This window comes from Cynoglossus semilaevis, chromosome 13, assembly GCF_000523025.1.
Source record: "Cynoglossus semilaevis isolate Cse_v1.0 chromosome 13, Cse_v1.0, whole genome shotgun sequence".
In the NCBI taxonomy this organism is placed as follows: domain Eukaryota; kingdom Metazoa; phylum Chordata; class Actinopteri; order Pleuronectiformes; family Cynoglossidae; genus Cynoglossus; species Cynoglossus semilaevis.
In genome coordinates this window covers 10,434,458-10,454,486 of record NC_024319.1, presented here as the reverse complement: position 1 = coordinate 10,454,486, position 20,029 = coordinate 10,434,458, and the positions used below count along the sequence as shown (strand labels likewise).

General features: G+C 38.0%; 4 protein-coding genes across 8 annotated transcripts; 1 reads left to right on the top strand and 3 right to left on the bottom strand.

The window, feature by feature from the left end:
• The first annotated feature begins 486 nt into the window (after positions 1–486).
• LOC103388517 (uncharacterized) lies at positions 487–3,461 on the top strand. Of its 2 annotated transcripts, XM_008323551.3 has the most exons (10): positions 487–585; positions 733–793; positions 1,160–1,246; positions 1,355–1,528; positions 1,616–1,642; positions 1,785–1,817; positions 1,903–2,014; positions 2,182–2,256; positions 2,357–2,438; positions 2,973–3,461. In XM_008323551.3, exons 2-10 carry the CDS (start codon positions 733–735, stop codon positions 3,033–3,035), a joined length of 714 nt encoding a protein of 237 aa, XP_008321773.1. In that variant the 5' UTR covers positions 487–585; the 3' UTR covers positions 3,036–3,461. The 2 variants fall into 2 exon arrangements, with proteins under 2 accessions (XP_008321773.1, XP_008321772.1); XM_008323550.3 differs by having other exon boundaries at positions 488–585; positions 1,160–1,528.
• Positions 3,462–3,670: 209 nt separating this feature from the next.
• LOC103388519 (myelin-associated glycoprotein) lies at positions 3,671–9,181 on the bottom strand. Of its 3 annotated transcripts, XM_025061849.1 has the most exons (10): positions 9,015–9,181; positions 8,446–8,930; positions 7,554–7,623; positions 7,081–7,440; positions 6,506–6,790; positions 5,770–6,030; positions 5,427–5,517; positions 4,814–4,870; positions 4,669–4,732; positions 3,671–4,575 (listed from the first exon to the last, which is right to left on the bottom strand). In XM_025061849.1, exons 3-10 carry the CDS (start codon positions 7,600–7,602, stop codon positions 4,543–4,545), a joined length of 1,200 nt encoding a protein of 399 aa, XP_024917617.1. In that variant the 5' UTR covers positions 7,603–7,623; positions 8,446–8,930; positions 9,015–9,181; the 3' UTR covers positions 3,671–4,542. The 3 variants fall into 3 exon arrangements, with proteins under 3 accessions (XP_024917617.1, XP_008321774.2, XP_024917618.1); XM_008323552.3 differs by lacking the exon at positions 9,015–9,181 and having other exon boundaries at positions 8,446–8,994; XM_025061850.1 differs by lacking the exon at positions 9,015–9,181 and having other exon boundaries at positions 8,451–8,994.
• A 1,040-nt stretch (positions 9,182–10,221) lies between these two features.
• Positions 10,222–12,887, bottom strand: LOC103388520 (urokinase plasminogen activator surface receptor). The gene is made up of 5 exons (XM_008323553.3): positions 12,728–12,887; positions 12,350–12,469; positions 12,119–12,265; positions 11,340–11,450; positions 10,222–11,233 (listed from the first exon to the last, which is right to left on the bottom strand). Exons 1-5 carry the CDS (start codon positions 12,768–12,770, stop codon positions 11,040–11,042), a joined length of 615 nt encoding a protein of 204 aa, XP_008321775.1. The 5' UTR covers positions 12,771–12,887; the 3' UTR covers positions 10,222–11,039.
• Positions 12,888–15,017: 2,130 nt separating this feature from the next.
• Positions 15,018–19,978, bottom strand: smg9 (SMG9 nonsense mediated mRNA decay factor). 2 transcript variants are annotated; one of them, XM_008323557.3, is made up of 14 exons: positions 19,820–19,967; positions 19,600–19,739; positions 19,439–19,513; positions 19,036–19,270; positions 18,824–18,921; positions 18,609–18,721; positions 18,216–18,327; positions 17,910–18,005; positions 17,693–17,778; positions 17,225–17,331; positions 16,921–17,028; positions 16,642–16,767; positions 16,410–16,554; positions 15,018–15,751 (listed from the first exon to the last, which is right to left on the bottom strand). In XM_008323557.3, exons 2-14 carry the CDS (start codon positions 19,714–19,716, stop codon positions 15,673–15,675), a joined length of 1,497 nt encoding a protein of 498 aa, XP_008321779.1. In that variant the 5' UTR covers positions 19,717–19,739; positions 19,820–19,967; the 3' UTR covers positions 15,018–15,672. The 2 variants fall into 2 exon arrangements, with proteins under 2 accessions (XP_008321779.1, XP_008321776.1); XM_008323554.3 differs by having other exon boundaries at positions 19,600–19,978.
• Positions 19,979–20,029: the final 51 nt, after the last annotated feature.

The window sequence follows — 20,029 nt, the reverse complement described above, 5'->3', positions numbered from 1 at the left end:
GGGGCGCTGCAGGATATTTTGGGAACCACAGCCTTAAAGGAAATTATTATTTTAATTATTAACCGACCAGAGATTACCACCGAACACACAGGAGTCTAAAAAAATAAAATAAAATAAACTCTCTTACTTTCCTTGTGTTCTTAGAGAAAAAAAACAACCTTTATTAAATCTAACCCTTCATTAAAACCTACACTACAACATTTGTAATTTGTTCAATATTAAATTGCAGTGGGGTTTTTTTTTTATAAATCACCTTCAATATTTTCTATCACGTGAGAATTTGGAAACTTAAAAAATTGCACAAAACCTGTGCATTTGGTTTTGTTTACGCTATTTCTTTTATTTATTTATTTATTATTTTAGGATAGAATCCAAAGTTATGTGTGTGTCCACTAATATTTTGTATCGTGTCAGAATTATTTTAAGTCAATGAGCAATGTCACTGTTTACTTTCCTTTCTGTCACAAGTTCCTCTTTTTTTTGCAATTCATCAGCTCCTCGGTGCCAAGAAACACGACAACTTCTTGTACAGACTTAAAGACTTTGTGGCCAACACCCTGACTGCACTCTGGTGTCACGCTCACAGTGAGTACCAATAATTATGTACTCTCAGAACCTGAGAGTGGATGATTTATTGAACATGTTCAGCATGTATGTTCTAAAACTGATATAGTTTTTGGAGAGATTAGCAGCGTATGCTAATTCAACATTAAATGTTTTTTTCTGGATCAGATGAAGCTCCTGGGATTAGTTGATCTGACGCTCTTGTTTATCTTGGCCTCTTATTCAAATGGTTAGTAATACATTCTTCATTTATTTTAGTCTCATCACCTTTGTCAATTCTTATTTATTTATTATTGTTGTTGTTATTATTATTATTATCATTAATAGAGGCCCTCACATATGTAATGCTTCTGATGAAAACATCTTTTACTTTAAGCTTCAGTAACGTCAACATGCTTCCATTCAAATGTTGTCAAATATGCGATTTCCAAAAATGTATTTTTAATAGTTTGAGTTAAAACGACTAAGTTAATTAAATCAGACATCACACTTTTGAAATAATGACCTTCATCTTAGATATTTTGTTTTTGACTTTCACCCCTCTGTAGGTTTTGATGACAATGTTTTTGTTGTTGTTGTTTGTTAATGAACACAGGAGAAGAATGGAAGATTCAAGTCAACTCACACATTGTGGTCATACCAGGAGCAAACGTGACCATACCCTGCACATTTACTTATCCTAGTAAGATCCAAGGAAATGACATTCAGGTTTACTGGAAGAAGCTGCGCCAAAGTCCTATAAAGACCCCTGACCGTGATTTAAATGCATTTGTTTTTCACCCGATGAAAGAGTATGTCATCAAGCAGTACAGAGGAAAGACCAGGCTTTATGGAAACCCACAGGAAAGAAACTGTTCCCTCAAGATTGACAATGTCCAAAATAGTGACGTTTTTTACGTAAGAGTCTTGGTAAACCGTACCTTCTTTAATTTCATCAATGATAAAGTTCACATTGATGTCACAGGTAAGATATTATAATGGTTTAATATCATTATCAGGAGATAAAGAGGATGAAAATGTAACTTTGTTCTTGTTTTCCGTTCATTATCAGGTGTAAACTCAGCCTCTACTACTAGTGGTAGGCTTTGATTTTATTCCGTTTTATTTTTTACATTTGCATTTATTGGTAGATGCCCTTAGATTAGCAGGCAGTAACATTAACAATAGCAGGTAAAATGTGATCCAAATTCATACTGTCACAAATCATTTCATTCTTTTAGAACCCGCGTATGTCACCAATCCAGACTATGAGAGTAAGTATTGATACTCACGCTTGGTTGATAAACGATTTGCCTGACTGTTGACTTCAAAGTACATTTTATGCAATGTTCTCAACAGTGCAGCCGAAACTGTCTGCACCAGTGTTGTTTGCTTCCATCTTTGCACCACTGTCTGTGCTTGTCGTCATTGCTCTGGTCATTGGAGTTCTCTTTTATTTGAAGAGGAAAAGGTAATAAACAAGTTCATTTCTTTTCCTTCCAGTGCCATTTATGATGTCACTGTGACATCTTTTGTTTTTGACTCTGATCATATAGATATATGTTGTATAACTGTAGCCAGAGCAGAATTATTTCTAAGATGTGGTGCCAGTCATCTGTGGTCATAATCCTGTCACAGGTCAGAGTCATTGACCAGGGAAGAGTCTGGATATTATGGTAATGTGAGCAGAGCAACATTGGACAAAAACAACAGGTTTGTTTTACAGTGGGATCGCAGCATATAAGTTATTTTCTGCATTAGTAATTAATAATTAGTAACATGTCTTTGTTATCTAAAAAATCCTTTTGTTCAGTGAAGCGCCATGCCAAAGACATGAAAACAAAAGACTTTCTAAAATAAAGAGCATCGATGAACCGATTTACGTCAACACTGAGGTAAAGTACAGTTTCCCACATCTTTGTGCTGCAGTTCATTTATCCAAGAACACACAGGGTGGGAGTGGAAAACATTCACTAGAAGTCATTTTGATTCTTTCTGTGATGAGCCTTAACTTTGAGGCTACATGTACATGTTCTAGAATGTTCTCTAGAGGGACAAAAATTCAGGACACCGTGAGATTCAAACCACCAGACAAAACTCAATCAGAAACAAACATACAACAGTTTTCAGCAGCACCCAGTTTAAGAAGAACAGCATTGTCCTCCTCTGGATTTCCTGTGTTTTTTTATCAGTAAAATCCAGAATTAGTTTGTGTTTTTGGAAAAAAGACTCCAAAATAATTAAAACTTCTGTTCAGATGAACGACAACCTGCGACACTTTGTAAATTCATCGTACACTTCCTGCGGTCCATTTGTCTGTACTTCACAACCACATTTTAAAACCCCCTGAATGTCCCTTTAAGAGTTCTATTACAACAAACTAGTGAAATGTTCACCAACATGTAATTCCAAATCTTCTGTCTTTGCAGAATCTGAAAAGTTATGAAGACGAGTCGACGGATCTAACCCAAAATGTTTACGCCAATTACTAGTACTTCCTCCAAAACGATACAAAATCTGTGGTCTGATATTTTAGGAACTACAGTTTTTTTTCTGCACAGTACACTTAAAGAAGGTGTCAGGTGTCAGCAATGGAGAAAAAGCTGCACATTCAGAGGCCTTGTTAACATTGCATATATTATACATTACTAATTGATGTTTATTGGAGTTTTTAATAACAAAAAAGTATGTTGTCAATTTACCATGAACTCAAATACGTCTAATATCAAGAAAAGGAAACAGAAAGTGAACTACTTGTCATTGTGACACCACAAAATGTCACCTGTTCTCATCTGCTTTTAACCCATCACCACAGTGAACAGTGGGCAGCTTTCAGCGCCCGTGGAGCAGTGTGTGGGGACGGTGTCCTGCTCAGAGCACCTCAGTGGTAACCTGGCAGCTGGTGGACTCGAACCTGAACCCAAGCCCCCTTCCTTAACCACTAAGTCACCACTGCCTTGTTCACTGCCTACTACTACTACTACTACTAATAGTAATATTTATTATTATTGTTGTTGTTGTTGTTGTTGTTGTAAGAACAACAACAACAATACTACTACTAGTACTAGTACTACTAATATTGATAATGAATAGGCTGATTAACAGGTCAGGTTGTGTTTTTCCGTAGTTAATAACTTAGATTAATTTAAAAAGATTTAGATGTTTGTGTACACAGAGCTCCTTTAATTATTGTATCGCTTACTATAGTTACATCTAACAGCTTCATTACTTTTACTAATTACTTATTTTATTACCATATCTTATCTATACATGTACATATTCCAGCACATCTTTCCAACGTGTTGTCGAGGTCGTCTTATGAGGGCTGACCAGTGACTGAACATGGTCGACATTCACGGGGGGCATTTGTGAGAGTGAATAAAAGCTCCTATTGAAAGCACAACTCTTCTGACTTCTTGTCATTCCTAGTATAGATAACTGGGCCACCAGCCACTTACTGTCAGCTGAAAAGAACCTTAAAATATATAGTAGGCTGTAACTTCTGTTTTTTTATTTTTTTATTTAAACCGACACTTTAACAACAAGGCTAAACTGTTGCTGTGTTTGAAGATAATAGAACAATGAACCGTTACGCAGAAGTGGGCAGAATTTGAATTTAAACTGATAAACACGAGGCTGTGATCAAAGGACAGATTATCAGCCATCACAACAACATTCCTGCAGTTCACCTTGTCGTAATAATAATATAATTTTCTACAGCTACATCACAGGTCCAGTATCAATGTGTTACACTATTTACAACACAATACATTTTCTTGACTTTGAAGATAAATCAACAACAAACATAATTGTTGAATAAAGAAAATACATTCTAAAAGTAGATGTTTCTCTACGTTTCCCATTAATTGTCACTCGGCAAACAGCTTAAGAAACACAAAGATGAAGAAGAAAAAAATTATGTCCAATATGTCATTGCTTTTATACAAGTTTCTTTTGGACACTGCACTGATAAACTGCAACTCAACATAGTTGGCAGTGTCACATGTTGGCATAAATCGGCTGATCGTTGGTCTGTGAGGAAAGAAGAAAAAACCACATGTTACTCAACCGGTCATGCAATAAAAAGAAAAGAAAAGAATGATGAATAAAAATAAGTCCACGCACCACGTTACCATACTCATGATTGTAAACTTTGTTACAATAGTGCACATCATGGTGCGCTCCCTCCCTGTGAAACAAAATGAAGAAAACTAACATCTCTACTTCATAAAGAGACAAAGTCATTGTTAGATACGTTTCAATAACTAACCTTCGGGCCGACGTTCTCTCACAGTCACCTCCAGTGTTCGCCGGCCTAGGTCTCCCACTGAGTGATGAAAATACATAGAATCTTGAAACTGTTTTAATGGCTATTTACATGGTAACTCTTATTTTGTTTGAATGGAAGCCGAGGTCAATCAGGGTCAAACTATAGATTTACGTTTTCTTTAATAAAACATTACTTCTTTTTATTTTAACCTAATTTGAAATAGCATAGCCATTGAATGAACGTGCAGCACGAGAGACAATGTGTGTATCATGTCCACATCACCCCTGGAGACATGGCAAAAAAACACTAGTTGCAGTGATCAATGTGACCGGCTGCTGTTTTTTCAAACTTTCAAAACACAACTTTTTTTTTTCTATTTTTAATATGTTTTATATATCACAAAGTTGTGAGATAGAAATTGGTCTTACAACTTCAAAATGTCTAAAATAAAGCTGTGGTTTAAAGAGACACTGTAGTATCACCTGGACTTGGTAGTAAACATCTGTGACCAATCCACTGACAACTGATAAAACAACATTTCTGTTATAAAGCTTTAAATATACATTTAACATTTAAATTAAAAACAGAAGAAACACATTCTGTACAAACTTACAACTTTATACAGAACACCACGGCAAGACTGGAAATCACCATCAGTACAGCTACTGCAACAGCGATGGGAATGTAGAGATTCTGCATCATATCTGTAAAAAAAAAAAGCTATGAGAAATCACTTCAGGCATTGATTCCCAAACACTGTGCTGTGGTACATTCTGGTGGTGGTCTGGAGAGATCATCGGGTGTGCTGAGGAAAATGATCAGATTTCACTTAATTGATCTGGAAACTATTATTTATTTTTTTGCAAATATTTGTCTGCGTTCCGGCAGAACAAACACTGACTGAAGACATTCGTCTTCCATTACTTGCAAAATAAACATTCACAACACATTATTACCATAGACGGGAAAGGGAAGAGTGTGGTTGGCAGTGCCTTCTGTGTTGTTTGCCAGGCAGTGGACGAATGTGTAGGACGCAGACTCTGTCTCCAGCATCCCGATGGTCATAGTGTCATGTCTCTCGATCTTTGTTCCTGGAAGAACTCTGTCAGAAACAACAAACTCCACGGAGCATGGCGGTCTGCACGCCACAGCGCACACACACTTGACCGTATCTCCTTGGGGGAAGCAGGAGGAGAGTGTCTTTATCTCCGGTGCATCTGTGAGCAGAGATGATAAAGTAATGGGAAAGTGACACTACTAGGACATACAAACCATTTAAATAATAATCATTAGAGTTATTTAGAATGTATGTAAATGTATAACCTTATCAGTTTGAATTTTGTTGCTTTTAGAACGCTGCTTGTGAAACAGTGCCAGCTGTAGCAATGCTACCTGCTAACATTTCTCTTAATTTTGTATTGTGCAAAATAATAATTATCACGCAAGTGCTACAAAATATAGCTTAGCGTCTCGCCTAAACGGAAAAACCGTAAAGGATTTGTAAAGAGTAGTGTTTTTTTCATCTTAACAGTTTTTCTGTTATTATCGCAGTAAAAAACGTATTATTTTGAAAATCTACCGGTTAATCTTTAAACGAAGAAAGTATGGAAATAAAGTGATTAACTTTTGTATGAGGTTAATTATTATAAAGATTTCTTGTATATGTCACAACTGCAATAGTTTATTTCTTACGTTTCACTTTAAGGACCCTGGATACTTCCTGCTGCCTCCCCTCACGGTGATGTGCGGTGCATAGCAAAAGCTTGTTGTGGTCGGCGCTTGTGGAGTTAAAGGTGAGAGAAACCGTTGCTTTCCACTGACCATCCTCGAACTTCAGTGGATGTAAGTGTTCCTCCCCCGGGTGACTCCAGCTGAAGGCAGGAAGAAAGTCCGGACAGACAGGAGTCAAGGAGCACAGAGCCTGTACGGCCTGACCCTCCACTGATTCGCTGACTGAGAGAGTCATGTTTTCACCACCTGTTATCAAAACAGAGATCATGACAGGCAGCTCAGAGCATTCGCGTGTTTTTAAGTATGGCTACTCTGATCAATATGACTGGCCAGGCATCACTATGGACAAATTGATTTAAATTGATTTATAAACAATGATTTATAATAATAATAAAAAAGCTCTCTGATCAATACAAATTCACTAAGAAGAGATAGGATATTTAAATTAATATTGGTATGGCTTTAAGGGTTGTAAATGAAAATTTGTGGAAAAAAAATAGCTAAAATATTTTTTTAAGGTTTAAAACATTACTTACCAACAATTATTAACTGAACTAGGTGCGATAAAAAGGAATAATTGTTAACATTGTCAATTTCAATTCGGAAAAAAAAAGACTCTAGGTCGTGCAGTTGGAGACGATTAATCCTCAGTGAACAGTTTTTGTGTTTAACATCTCCAATCTCTGTCCGATCCCTAAACTTCGGAATAATGGTCGACACATCTGGGTGATAGATGTTGTGATTATTCCTATCTTTCCAAACTCCAGTGAACTTTTTGGCCTGCTTTCCATTCTCCGGGTAGTTGTAAGAGCAGGGAATATCCACATGGCATCCAAGAAGCCCCTTCACTACGGTTGGCACGTCGACGGTCCAATGTGAGGTGTTGACGGAAAAAACTACAATCACATTGAGAGTCACCAGCAGGTTAAATTCCTCATCAAATAAATATGGAGTACCTGAGTACGTGTACTCAATCAAAGAAAAAACAACAAAAGAGAATATATTTTACCATTTAAGCAAAGACACCCAAAGAACAGAGACCATTTGGAAGCTTCCATCTTGTCCTCTCAGATTTAGACCTGGCAATAAGGTGACAATTCAGGTTTGGTTGTAAAATAGCTGTAACAATCCAGTGTGCCTCACTTCCTTCTTTGTGTGTCTTATTTTAGGAGTGACTTCTTCTATTTTATATTACACTTGACACATTTTATCCACTTCAAGAAACCAAATGACTCAGACGCACGGGTGCAGACTTTAAATACAGTCTAAAACAAAGATGTGGCTGCAGATATGGGTTTGGTTCAATTTTATATTTGCATATCTTTACTTAAAATAAAGACTGCAAATGCTGTGAGTTTAGTAAAAGGAAGTGAAAACTAACACTGTTGTACGTGTAAGGTTTTAATGCTCGCACTACTAGACATGAACTGGTTATTATTCACATTCCTTCCTCCTATATATTTTATATATAATATATTTAGCTTAAATCTTTAACTGAAATTATATTCATTGTTTTACCAGCTGCATTGAACAACACGCATGTACTTCTTGACTGTAGTGACACTAATATATGTGACAAATACATTCAGTATTTAATTAGATCCATATGAGACATTTTGATTTTATTAACATCTCTCGGTACATAACAATGTTATACAAATTTTGTATTTTTCCTCAAAAAATATTGTAAACAAATAACTAAGGTATGCAAGTTTGCCAACCATTGAAAAGTACAATGTAAAGATTTAAGACCCAGGTGGTGAAAACATTTTCCAGATAAACAAGTGCTGACTGTGACAAATGTCTTGTAAATTGTTGAAGGTCACAGGAAACAAGTGAAGAGTATGACAAGTTTTAGATAATGAAGGCAGTTCTGAGCGAGAAAATAGTCTTAAATGTACCTTACGTATAGTAGCGTGTGATGACCCTTGAAGACAGGATGTCTATGTCTCAGTTTCTACACAGAGGGGTCCTCTCTGTCCCTTTGTTCACACATACAGTTTTGTGGTTAAAAGAAAATATCAGCAGAGTTGCATTTCCGTGCTGACTTTCTGACAGCATTCTCACTCTGCAACCTCACAACCGATATCAGTCCATCATAGACCCTCGTCTCCAATAAAGGCAGGGTTCAGCCTTTCACCTGTGTCCGAATAACAGTGGTCTTCCTCCTCGACAGTGTCGTCAATGTAGGGATTGTCATGAATAAGGTAGACCTTTTTTACAGACAAATTTTGTTCCCCTTTCACTCTCCAGATCTCCTCTTCACACTCAGTCAAAAAGTCCTCCAACTTGACCGTGTCATCTTTCTGGCGTCCCCAGGACATTTTCTTTGGCATGGGCATGATGAAGCTGGTCGCTGCTGAGTTACCCATGGCAGCAAATTGTCCTGATCAGAGAAGAAGAGACGTTCATTCAGAAATGTTGGAATACATGTGCACTAAAATGAGAAAAGGAAAAGAAAGCTGCTTACCTTTGTTGCACGGTTCAGCTTTCTGACCCTAGATGGACAGACGCAGATCAGGACCAACTGAAGCTCTGACCTTACCTGTCTTTATAAGATCAACTAATCCCATCTTTGAGCAGAGGCAGCAACAATACAAGTTGAACAGCTCTAATCAACAAAGGTCTTCCACACTGATGAGACCACTGATCAATCAATCAACCACTCATTCAGTCACAGTGGGGTTTTGTTTGATCAAAACCATGTGAAATGCAAATTAGTGGAAATTAATTATGGATTCTTTTGTTTGTTTGCCTTTAGATTAATCAATATAATACATCACAAAAAACCTAGAACCAAAAAAAAAAAAAAAAAAAAGAAAAAAGAATCACAGCAACCGTGTGCCCAGTCCAACCCCACAGTGGAGCTTTTTAATCATGAGTCATTTTTAGACTCTTCAGTGGGGCAGAAAACATATCTTTAAAGTCTTTAAAATGTTGGGAGTGATCTAATCTATGGTGAGAGGTAAAAGGAAGGTCACACAGACAGAGGAGCAAAGGTTTTTCTGATCAAGACATAGTCAAAGTGTTGCCCTGCTAAGAAGGTGTTTCCATTATTCACACATTTCAGACCCACAGTTGTGTCTTGACGCCAGTAGCACTGAGGCCTCGGTTAGGTAACTTTGAGGCTGTGACGCATATGGCGTCATGAGCAAGTTTATTTGCCCACCACCGCCCCCACGAGCGGCAAAACGGCCCTGTGTGAGTGCACCCCGATAGATATTTGTACATACATACTTACCTACATAACGTACACGATATAGACCTACACGATATAGACGCTATCTCTCATCCCCCATATGGGCAAAATAAAACACTGGAATGGTTGTAAAAACAACGTGTCAGGTGGAAAAACACACAGTTATGAGCTTGTAAACCTCATAGTGACAGTACTGCTCTGCCACAGATTTGCTTTTAGATCCGTATTCGTATTAACTACTAATTAAGTTGGTGACTCCGGCAAGCAGCGACTGGTTTCCGTTACAATTGCGTTCCGGCGGAAGTTGGACTTTGTTCCGCTCTGCATTCTCAAAACATATTTAATCGTTACTAACCCCACCAAAACACGCACACGCATTGTGCTAAAACGTTATGAATGATTGTAAATACAATTAAATAAACTCAAATTCCTTCACGGCAGTGACGACTGCATAAAACTATTGACGTCAGAAAAAATGTCTCTTTCAAAACTTTATTTTCAAATCCGAAAAACATTGCCATTTTTTGTTTCACACTTCAAATTATTACATTTTATTCTAAATTTTAATATATTTAATATAATAAATGTATATAATTTAAGCCTATGTGTGTAGCTTTTTCGTTTATCTTAAATGTATATTTCTTGTAAATTTCATTTTTATTACACAAATAAATGCATATTAATGATGATTGGACATACAGACAAAGCAGATACTCGAGACCAAATAATAGCAGAAAAACACACGGGCAAATGTCTGTATATTCTTTAGTTCACTGACACAGTTGCTATCTGTCTTCTGTCCACTAGGTGGTGGTGTTTTTCACAAAATAAGTTTTTTCACTGTTTCTCTTGGTTATAAATGTTAAATTTGTATTACTTTATTAAGCCACTATTTTAAATGCTATTAAGAACCCGGTCAGGTTAAGTTATTCAAAATATGACAGGTAAGCTAGAGACAAAAAACGACAATGAGTTTTAATGATTGATAAAGAAAAGCAAAAGCTAAAAACAAATGCAGCCTCTTGTAGCAGTCATATTATAAATTGTGACACAAAGTATGGTAGCAGTGCCAAGCCATGAAACCTTCTGTATGAAGTGAAACCTATGGAGAAACTTACAACACTTTGTAAGTCGCGCTCCAACAAAATAAATTTGATTCAGTCAATGTTAACTCCATTGGGACGTCCTTATTTTAGGTTTAATGTGAAGCCGCATGTTTAAATGAATGGTGCCTGTGATCTTATAGGACATTAAAAAACGAACAAAAAATAAAAAAAGTGGTTTTGTGTTTATGTGTTAAGAAAGAAAGATTAGTGAGATCAGTGGTGTGACCAGGATCAGTATGCCGGCACTGGTGCTGCTGGCACTGTTGCAGTAGTTGCCCTCACAGCAGTTGATTTCTGATGGTGTGGCTCCAGGTAGGAGTGTAGATGTAGTCTTAGAGCAAATCTGCTTGGAAGCACATCCCTTCATTGGCACCTTTTGATCTCCTTGATTAATTTAAAAATGAGAAGACAACGTTTGGTTTTAGGCTAAGGGTTTCAACACCACACCACAATCAGTGAACAGGATTTGAAGGACATGGTTGAGAATCACCTATTGTTGATACACAGTGGTCCTCGTCGCCTTTGCAGTTCAGCGTCCCAGTGCATGTTTGTCCATCACAGCGGTAGCACTTCTTACCATTAGGATTGGATTGCTTTGGATCTGAAATGTAAAACAAATAAGTTTTGTCCATAAAGGCTAAAATGCACGCCACAAAAACTGACTCACGTACAGAGCTTTTTGCTTATTACAAATATGCAAGAACCTTTAGCTCAAAGCTAATCTGACTTTCTATCTTGGACTAATAAACTGTTTAGGGTGTGTCTCAGGGCTTTATTTAAGGTGGATTAAGATCAGGAACAAGATCTGGCACCTTCGTGTCAGAGTGAAAAAAAAAGTTTGTTTAGTGTTCAGTTTTTTAAAAAATCTGTTAATCTTAATTGATGTTGCACGGAAACCTGGTGTTTGCATGTATAGATGCATTTTTAGGTAAAGAGGAGGAACAGACGCACACACACGTGTCTAAGAGCAGCTGTTGGTTTACTCTGCCCTTTGGCGTTTACGATGTGTCTTCAACAACTAAAAAAAAAAGGTCTAATGTCGAACCCTATATGCTGAAATATCTCACATCCCATCTGCTGAAAACATCCCTGTTCAACTCCAGATACAGGGCTAATATGACTAATCAAACAAGAACCGGAGACAGAATTTTAAATAGTAATAAGGTTAGCAAACAAAAGCTTAAGCAAATGTTAAACAATGTTTTAATGCTGGTTTAAAACACATGCCATGCAAACGAACATCATCGAACCATTTCATATGTGTGTTACCGGGGGGAAATTGTTTGTTGCAGAGGTCACTGTTGCAGCACTCGGAAACGATCGCTGTTCGATTCACTCCAAAGTCTAGGGAACCTTGAACGCAATGCGCAGCCATGGCACAAGACTTCTTTTTCATCTCACTAACTTTTGAATTACCTGCAATAGGAAATAGAACTGTGGTCATTTCCCACTGCACAACAACAACAACAACAAAAACAACAACAATAATAATAACGATACCATTGTAATTGATGACACGGAAGGAGCCACACCGATCCTCGCCTGTGGAACAATGTTTTTCTGTCTCTGTGCAGGTTCCACCTGCTTGAGGCTTACACTCATAACATCTTAAGGTGAAGGCTGATGAAACACACACACACAAATAATAAAATAAAACAAAGTAGACATTTTTAAGCAGAACGATGTAACGATCTTTCAACTGCAAAATAACTGGGAAAAAATGGAGAGAAACTTGGGTGGGGCCTATCTGTTGTAAGTCACCTAAAATGCCCCCATATATAGCAGCTGCGTTATAGAAACAAAGAAATTAAGAAAAGATATTTAACCCTTTCTTTTCTCAAAGGTACAGCTGGTTCAAACAAAACAAAAAAAACTCACCTTTAGGCAGAAGCACAATGCTGAAAATGAAGAGGAGAAGCATTTTTCTACAGTTGGAGATAACTGACACTGTCTGTTCTGTTCTTTCCACTATACAGTGGGTAGTACTTCTTGAAGGAGTGGCCTTCTCTGCTCAGTCTTGACACACCTTCATCCTCCTTGTGTGGCAACAAAATCGAAGCTTTTTATGTCGTGGTGCAGAGATAAATAAATGTATTTAAGCCTCTATTTAAATTTAAATATTTAAATAATTTAAATATCTAATTTTAAACATAAGAGATTTAAACCATAGCAGATCATTTTTTTAATAAACACGTATGTGTGGATATTTAGTTCAATTTAGTTTCCAATATTTTTGATGTTTGTAATTCATCCAAACCATCCTATAATCTGGATATTGATACAAATCTTAAAAATCTTTATTTTTAAAAAATATGTATGCTTTAAATTGTATGTGTTACTGCATCAGCAAAAGGAGAAGCTTTTGTAGATGGTGCAACACACAGTCATGAGATTCAAACCCACAACCCTCAAATCACAAGGACAGTCCTGTCACCATTGGCACTGCATTAAACTGCCACAGCCTAATAATATGTTTTTTTGCAGAATGTTCTAGTAAACAAGGTTGACAATTGAATTGTAACCAGGCATCTGTGGTTTCCCTGATAATTCCTTAGAAAAACAGATGTTTTGTCAAGATTATTTTTAACCTTTCAAAGACTTGTGAAAAATACAAACATCTATGTCTTTAGATATAATACATTCCTCAGCCCATTACTCTGACCTGTGCTATTTCAAATATATGCCTAATCCAAATCGTTGCCCCAACTATAATCCCAGTTAAACTCTAACTTTAACTGTAAATTAAATAATTGGCCTCAAAATAGAATCTGAGTCGAATAGGATCTGCAATGTGTCCTCACAAATACAGTGTCCTACAACAATAGTATCTAAAAAAAGAAAACATCTCCACAAGTATAGCTGTACAAGGAACACACACACACACACAACTGCCCTTGTATTTGTTACATATCGTGCCTACAGTTCTTGTACCAAACACAGGACACTATCTCACATTGACTTTTTATCTTAAATACTGCAATGAACATGTACTATTCTTCAATATTCCATCATGTCCACACACCTTCAGTTAGCCTATGATATTGTATTGTTATTATGGTATTATAACAACACCTAAGGAATAACAGATACAGCTGTATTTGTTCATTTCTGTTTTTACATGTTTATCTTCTCTTCTCCCCTACTGTGACGGAACATGGACGAATCGTCTTTTTCGCACACAGACCTGTATGACTACTATATTTTGAACAATACAAGTGCAGGATGCAGCTGAGCACAGGCTGAACATAGTGAACAGGTACAGACACGTTATACACAGTAACTGCTCTATTAGAGACTGCTAGTAAAATGTTTGAAAGGAAAATCCACCTCAGGTTAGAGGGGGTTCGAACAGAGCTGTGTCTGCAGGAAAGTACACAGTGGAAAAAGTGGACTCCATGAAGCAGATCAGCTTTTACAACAACTAATAAAGAGGATGGTTTTAACATTGAAACCCCAACAACATGCTGTAAAAACATGACAGGAACAGGTAATCTGGAGATACGATAGGTGTCATGATACAGGGGCAACAAAACGATACATTTTGATATACTGCGATACTGTAGGCACTACCATATATGTTGAGGTTTGTTTTAAACAATTAAATTTAGGGATGTGCAATACTAACTTTTTGCTGACATCTGATATTGTCCAAACACTAAATTTCCAATTCTGATATCAACCAATACCAATATATGCCTGGTAATGTTTATTTATTTATGTATAAACCACTGTATGAGTTTAATCAAATGAGCTGCAATGTTGCCATCTAGTGACTTTCACTTTAATATACAGCAATTCTTCCCCAAAGCGCACACATCATTTGTCTAAACCCAGCTTCCCCAAAACTATTTTTTAGCGCACACATCATTTGTCTAAACCCAGGCTTTGCGTTATCATAATATGCTAATATCGGGCAATATTATCGGACATCCCTAATTAAACTGTAGTAAAGTTGTCAGCATATTAAACACACAGCGCTGTTACCTGCTTAACACCAGGTTACTAAAATTGGATAAAAAAAAACCAAAAAATCACTAAAGAAGAAATGAAAGCAAAATAAAATATAATAAAATATTTACGTTAATTGTTTATCACAAACATGCAGTCCAACATTGATATAATAATGTGAAACGAAATATTGCATATATGTGAATATATATATAATAATGTGAAACGAAATATTGCAATGTATCAGTGAAGTGATATTGTGTGACACCCTTAGTTACTAACTTTGCAGTAAATAAAGACATTAAACTGTTTTTAAGTCAGGACTAGCTCGTGTCTTATAACCAGACATACTATTATTGTTCTGCACCTTGCAATTGAACGCAGCACTGAATGATCTGCAACTGTTGTGCAAGTTCTTGCCAAATAAAGTGACAAAATACATCAAAAAATTTACATCATCTTTAACCTGAAGTAATTAAGAAAATAACAGACAAAGTTTCCCACTTTGTCTTTCCGTATTTTATTTATTTACGTGCATTTGCCACTGACTGTTTCGTAAGAGTTCTCAGAGAATGTTACATAATTAAAAGTAAGAAATAATGGTGAACTAATATTCAAAACACCGTCTTTTGGCTTTTAAAGACTTGCTGTACACTTATGTCTGTTGAACATTTCCTGAGGCTAAGCCCCTGCAACGCTCTGTCTTTGAATGTTCCAACAAACTACGCATATTTGAATGATCTCTGCAGTTCCAGAACGTCTAGTTGTTCTGCACTGAACTTCTTCTAGTTCAACCCGTCGTCCCCACAACCCGAGGCTTCAGTTTTCTGCGACCCGATGTTGAAGGTTGCACCAAGTTGCAGACAACAGTAGCATTAGCAGAGCAGACGACTGTATTCCGACAGCGCTGACGATTTTTTCACACCATCCCAGATACGAGCTGCATAATGAAACCTGTTAAAAAAAAAAAAGGGGGAGAATATCTGCTCAGAATTATCAAATGCTTTTCAATTTATATAATTGTTAGAGCAGGGACGATGTAAACAAGCACTGTGGCATTTTACTAAAATGCAAAGAGAGTATCTCACTGTTCTTTTCTAAAATTAAATATTTTCAGATTAAAATGTCCCTAAAAAAACCCTATAAAATAATAAAAATCAGTACTCATAATCCACTCATAATTTCCATGGTTTTACAAACAACCATAAGACAAACAGCGGTCGCCGTGTTTTCCCTCTCTAGTTCATATCTCTCCTCCTAGGTTGTTCAAATGGTTCCAAAGAGAAGATCTGTTCCCCTTAGATTATGATATCAGTGTTAATACACATGACCACCACCAGCAGCAGCACCACCACCAGCAGCACCACCACCAGCAGCAGCAGCAGCAGCAGCAGCAAATGCTTCTCGTGTTTATATTGTCCCCTTGTTCTTCATTTAAAAAATAAATATATATTTTAAGATCTGTTTACTCCCCCAATAGTTTTAATTTTAAATTACTCTCTTAAAATGTAATTATTTCCATTTTCTTCCTTTGAGGATAAAAAGATACAGGTGTGTCGTCATCTGAGCACGTCTTAGCTCCACACTGACTGATTCTTTTGCCATAGTTTACCAGTTCTTCTCGGTGAGGATAGTGTGCGAGAGCTGACATCGAGGCATGCTCAGTATTTGGCTGCGAAGTTTTGAGACCATGGTGGAGAAGGAAGGATGACCTCTGTATCCTGGGAGCAGGGAAAAGAGCGGGTAGGTTCCCGACCCTAAACATGACACTGTGGTCAATTCTTTCATCCATTAGTCTTTGCTGCCACAGACATAGATTGTTGAGTGCTGTGACTCTTTCTTGCCTGCTTTCGTCAGATTGTCCTCCCCATCGTTCTCCTGCACAGGAAGTAAGAACATGTTGACCTCAGGTGACAGATAGTCTGCTCTCAGGCCGGGGAAGATGTTGCAGTCTAGCATGGACAACGTGCCTGAAAAGAATATGAAAGGAGAGGAGGGAAATGACTGTGAAGAGGATAGAGGGGAACTACAGATGGAGTCTACAAAGATATATATACAGTACATATATATACAGAGACACACACATAGAGTGTAGGTGAATAAAAAAAGCACACATGATGCACCTTTGTACTTGAGATGGGAGTGCGCCATTAATTTATCCACCACCAGGTGCATGGAATTTAGACTCCTAGGACAGAAATCATCTCTTCTGACCTTGTTCTGGAGAAAAACTGGTCAAACAGATATTCAGAGAAGAAAGATAATAGTGTTACTGTACACACAGAGTTCATTTCCTTGCCTGAGGAAAAAGAAAATACATTCTTGCTTTTCTAGAATAATGTCTCTAAACTTAAAGTCAAATCAGAAGAAAGCAAACTAGCACAGGATTTATCTTCTCCTGTCTGTGCAGCACCGATATTCAATCACCTATGTGAGGATAGTACTCTGCTCCATCGTCACCGCCTGAAGAGCCAGAGCTGTCATGGCTCGCAGATGGAGTGGACGGTTTCAGCATTTCAGCAGTCTGAAGGAACCTACTCACAAGCACAACATGAATGTCATCATTTACAAATCAAGTTTGGATGTGCTTGGTCCAGAAACCAAGCACATCCAAACTGCTACACATAGATCTTTCTTGGTTGCTGTATTTGTTCATATGGTCAGATACTAGAACCACTGGAGTTACACTGGAAACACTTCAACAGCAATTTCCAGCAGGTCTGGTTTAAGATGCAGTTGTTGTTTACAAGACCAATGGAAGGAATGTAATCACTGAGCTCATTCTCAACATTCCTTTGGGAGGAGCCAACAAGCAGGTAACTGTCAAGGCCTTCACAAGAACTGCCGTGAAACTGCGTCATTCAAACTGCAAAGATTTATCTGAGATGTGCCTACCTGTACATGTTGGAATCAGTGAACCAGTCTTGGACCACGATGATCACATGGCACACTGTGAACAAGAACGCAGCGATCTGGAGCGACTGTAAACAAATTAAAATGATACTGATGTGGTTACTTTGGTCTGTGTTAGCTAATGATAAAACTAATGAGCGCGGCATTTACAGTGCAAATTGAGATCGCCTTATGCGCCCTCTGCTGGCCGTACACTGACCTGCATCTCAACATATGTGTGAGGGAGGTTGTACTCTGGTGGCAACTTCCGGTCATTGTTAATGAGATGGTCCAAAATGGATGGGCTGAGCATCGGCTAAAAAACATGCAAGACATAAGTAGAGGTGCACAAATTGCAATTTTTGCTTTTGCTCTTATTAAAATGACAGGAGTGGTAAGGAAAAAGTAATCCATCAGTCTAGTAATCCAGTCAATGTTGGACAAAACAGAAGCACCACATTCTGATTCCTGATATTTACGAAAAAGGAAAAACGTGACTGCTGTGTCTAAAATCATTGAGTCTCACCTGTGTGTCCAAGAAGATAACTCTCTCCTGTGTGATGAAGAAATCGATCCCTGTGCTCTGGTTCCCTCCCCTCTCCTTGATTTCTTGAGTTTGGGGTCTGAATACAAAACTCCTGTGTAAATAAATACAGTATGTGTTTGTTGTAAGCTCACAACAGTAAAGACCGAAGACAACATACCAAAGAGGCAGGTGACTTTGTCACACTGTGTGGTCAGAATGAGTACTTCAGTTAATTTAAATCATGTCATTTCTTTGTCTTTTATTGATTCATTTTTCCTTGATTCATTTCAGAGGGGGGGGGGTCATCTGAGGGTCAGGGGGCATCTGGCCACGCAATATTATCCTTTGGGCTATTGTGTGTTTTGTCCCATTGCATAATATTTTATGAACTACCTCTGGTCTTCCTCTGGAGTGTTGGCTGATAACAGTGACATCACTGTAGATTTCCCAGTTCCTTGAAGACCAATGACGCCCACCACCAACATATCTGTCTGGTCCCTCAGGTACTGCACACATGAAGCGAAAAATCACCATATAACGTCAAAGTCACAGGACGTGAAAAATGTACTAAATAAAAATGACTCCACCACAACTGATAACCGACTCACCTCCATGGCACTGTCACACCAGTTCATCTGATCATCTACTAGTTTAATGCTGTGCTTCATCTTCTCTGGCGGGACAAGCTTGGACTGGCCAACCATTGCTGAAAAACAATTTGACCATTGTTCATTCAAAAGTTCATTATTGATAATTTGGGGCAACATTAAGAAGATGTCATCAACTTCAATAATTCCAGTATAAATCTACACAAACTCACGATCCACAGCACTGCTTGATGCAGAAGCACCCATTCCTCGGTTTTGAATTTGGTACACAGGCTGTGTAGGCCGCTGCCCTTCTCTCTCCATCTTAGAAGGTCCAGAACCCGAGGTTGGAGCTGTTGCTTCTGGAGGTGTCCCTGTCTTTCCTGCATCATCTCTGGCTTTCATTAACATAATGGGCTTCTCTGGGACTGAAGCTCCACTAACAGGTGTATTCTGTGATGACTTAGCCTTAAAAAAAAACATAGGTCACAGTAATGGGAGAATAAGAGTAATTCACATTTTTGTTTCATTATCAGGATGTTTTTATTTTGGTGTGCTTTGGGAGCCTTTTAAATAGGGTAAGATATCAGCAAACACAGATCTGCCTCCATCACGGACTTCTAAAGGTCAACCTACTCTCTCTCCGGGGGGTTTGGCGAGAATAATGGGGGTCTTCTGAATGATTGGACCGGGTGGATCTTCACTGCCATCCTGAAAACAGACACACGACGAAGGGCTACGGTTCACAGTACTAATCACATGCAAGAAGAACCTTCAGGAGCACGGTGTTGTGTTACCCTTCGTTCTCTCGGCTGATACTCTCGATCCCGGCTAGGACCAGACAAGTTTTGCCCCGGAGGTCCGGCATCTCTGTCTCCCCGACGTCGCCTTCTCCTGCGTCCCTGTCCATACATTCCAGGCTGACTGTGGCCGGACTCTGACATGTCGCCAAAACAACAGAAGCAACTACAACTACAGATACAAGTCCGAGCGATAATAAAATAACTAAAGCTTTACCTTTAGTAGAATGTTCGCAATTCAACGATGCTACCCCAAGCTACAAGTACAGTGACATTATGGATAGGTATAATTGATGCTTGAAACATCGCCGTATTATCATCACTTCGTGTCTACAACCTGCATGTGAAAGCTTTTAGATGGAGCGTTCGTTTTGTTACCCTGCGTTACAACGTTAGGATACGATGTTGTTGTGGTGAAGCTTTACGT

Bases quoted from the DNA above. Each gene is read 5' to 3' on its own strand.
- LOC103388519 (XM_025061849.1), bottom strand. From the start codon at position 7,602: ATGGAAGCTTCCAAATGGTCTCTGTTCTTTGGGTGTCTTTGCTTAAAT. The intron at 4,871-5,426 runs GTAAGTTTGTAC...TTCATCACTCAG, and splicing joins GTGGTGTTCTGTATAAAGTT to TGGGAGACCTAGGCCGGCGA. The intron at 4,733-4,813 runs GTTAGTTATTGA...TTTGTTTCACAG, and splicing joins GAGAGAACGTCGGCCCGAAG to GGAGGGAGCGCACCATGATG.
- smg9 (XM_008323554.3), bottom strand. From the start codon at position 19,746: ATGTCAGAGTCCGGCCACAGTCAGCCTGGAATGTATGGACAGGGACGC. The intron at 19,514-19,599 runs GTAACACAACAC...GTCTGTTTTCAG, and splicing joins ATCAGCCGAGAGAACGAAGG to GATGGCAGTGAAGATCCACC. The intron at 16,555-16,641 runs GCAAGAAAGAGT...TGTCATGTTTAG, and splicing joins GGACAATCTGACGAAAGCAG to GGTCGGGAACCTACCCGCTC.
- LOC103388520 (XM_008323553.3), bottom strand. From the start codon at position 12,770: ATGCTTCTCCTCTTCATTTTCAGCATTGTGCTTCTGCCTAAAG. The intron at 12,470-12,727 runs GTGAGTTTTTTT...GTGTTTCATCAG, and splicing joins CATTGTGCTTCTGCCTAAAG to CCTTCACCTTAAGATGTTAT. The intron at 11,234-11,339 runs GTGATTCTCAAC...AAATTAATCAAG, and splicing joins CCACTGTGTATCAACAATAG to GAGATCAAAAGGTGCCAATG.
- LOC103388517 (XM_008323550.3), top strand. From the start codon at position 733: ATGAAGCTCCTGGGATTAGTTGATCTGACGCTCTTGTTTATCTTGGCC. The intron at 2,257-2,356 runs GTTTGTTTTACA...CCTTTTGTTCAG, and splicing joins ACATTGGACAAAAACAACAG to TGAAGCGCCATGCCAAAGAC. The intron at 2,439-2,972 runs GTAAAGTACAGT...CTGTCTTTGCAG, and splicing joins CGATTTACGTCAACACTGAG to AATCTGAAAAGTTATGAAGA.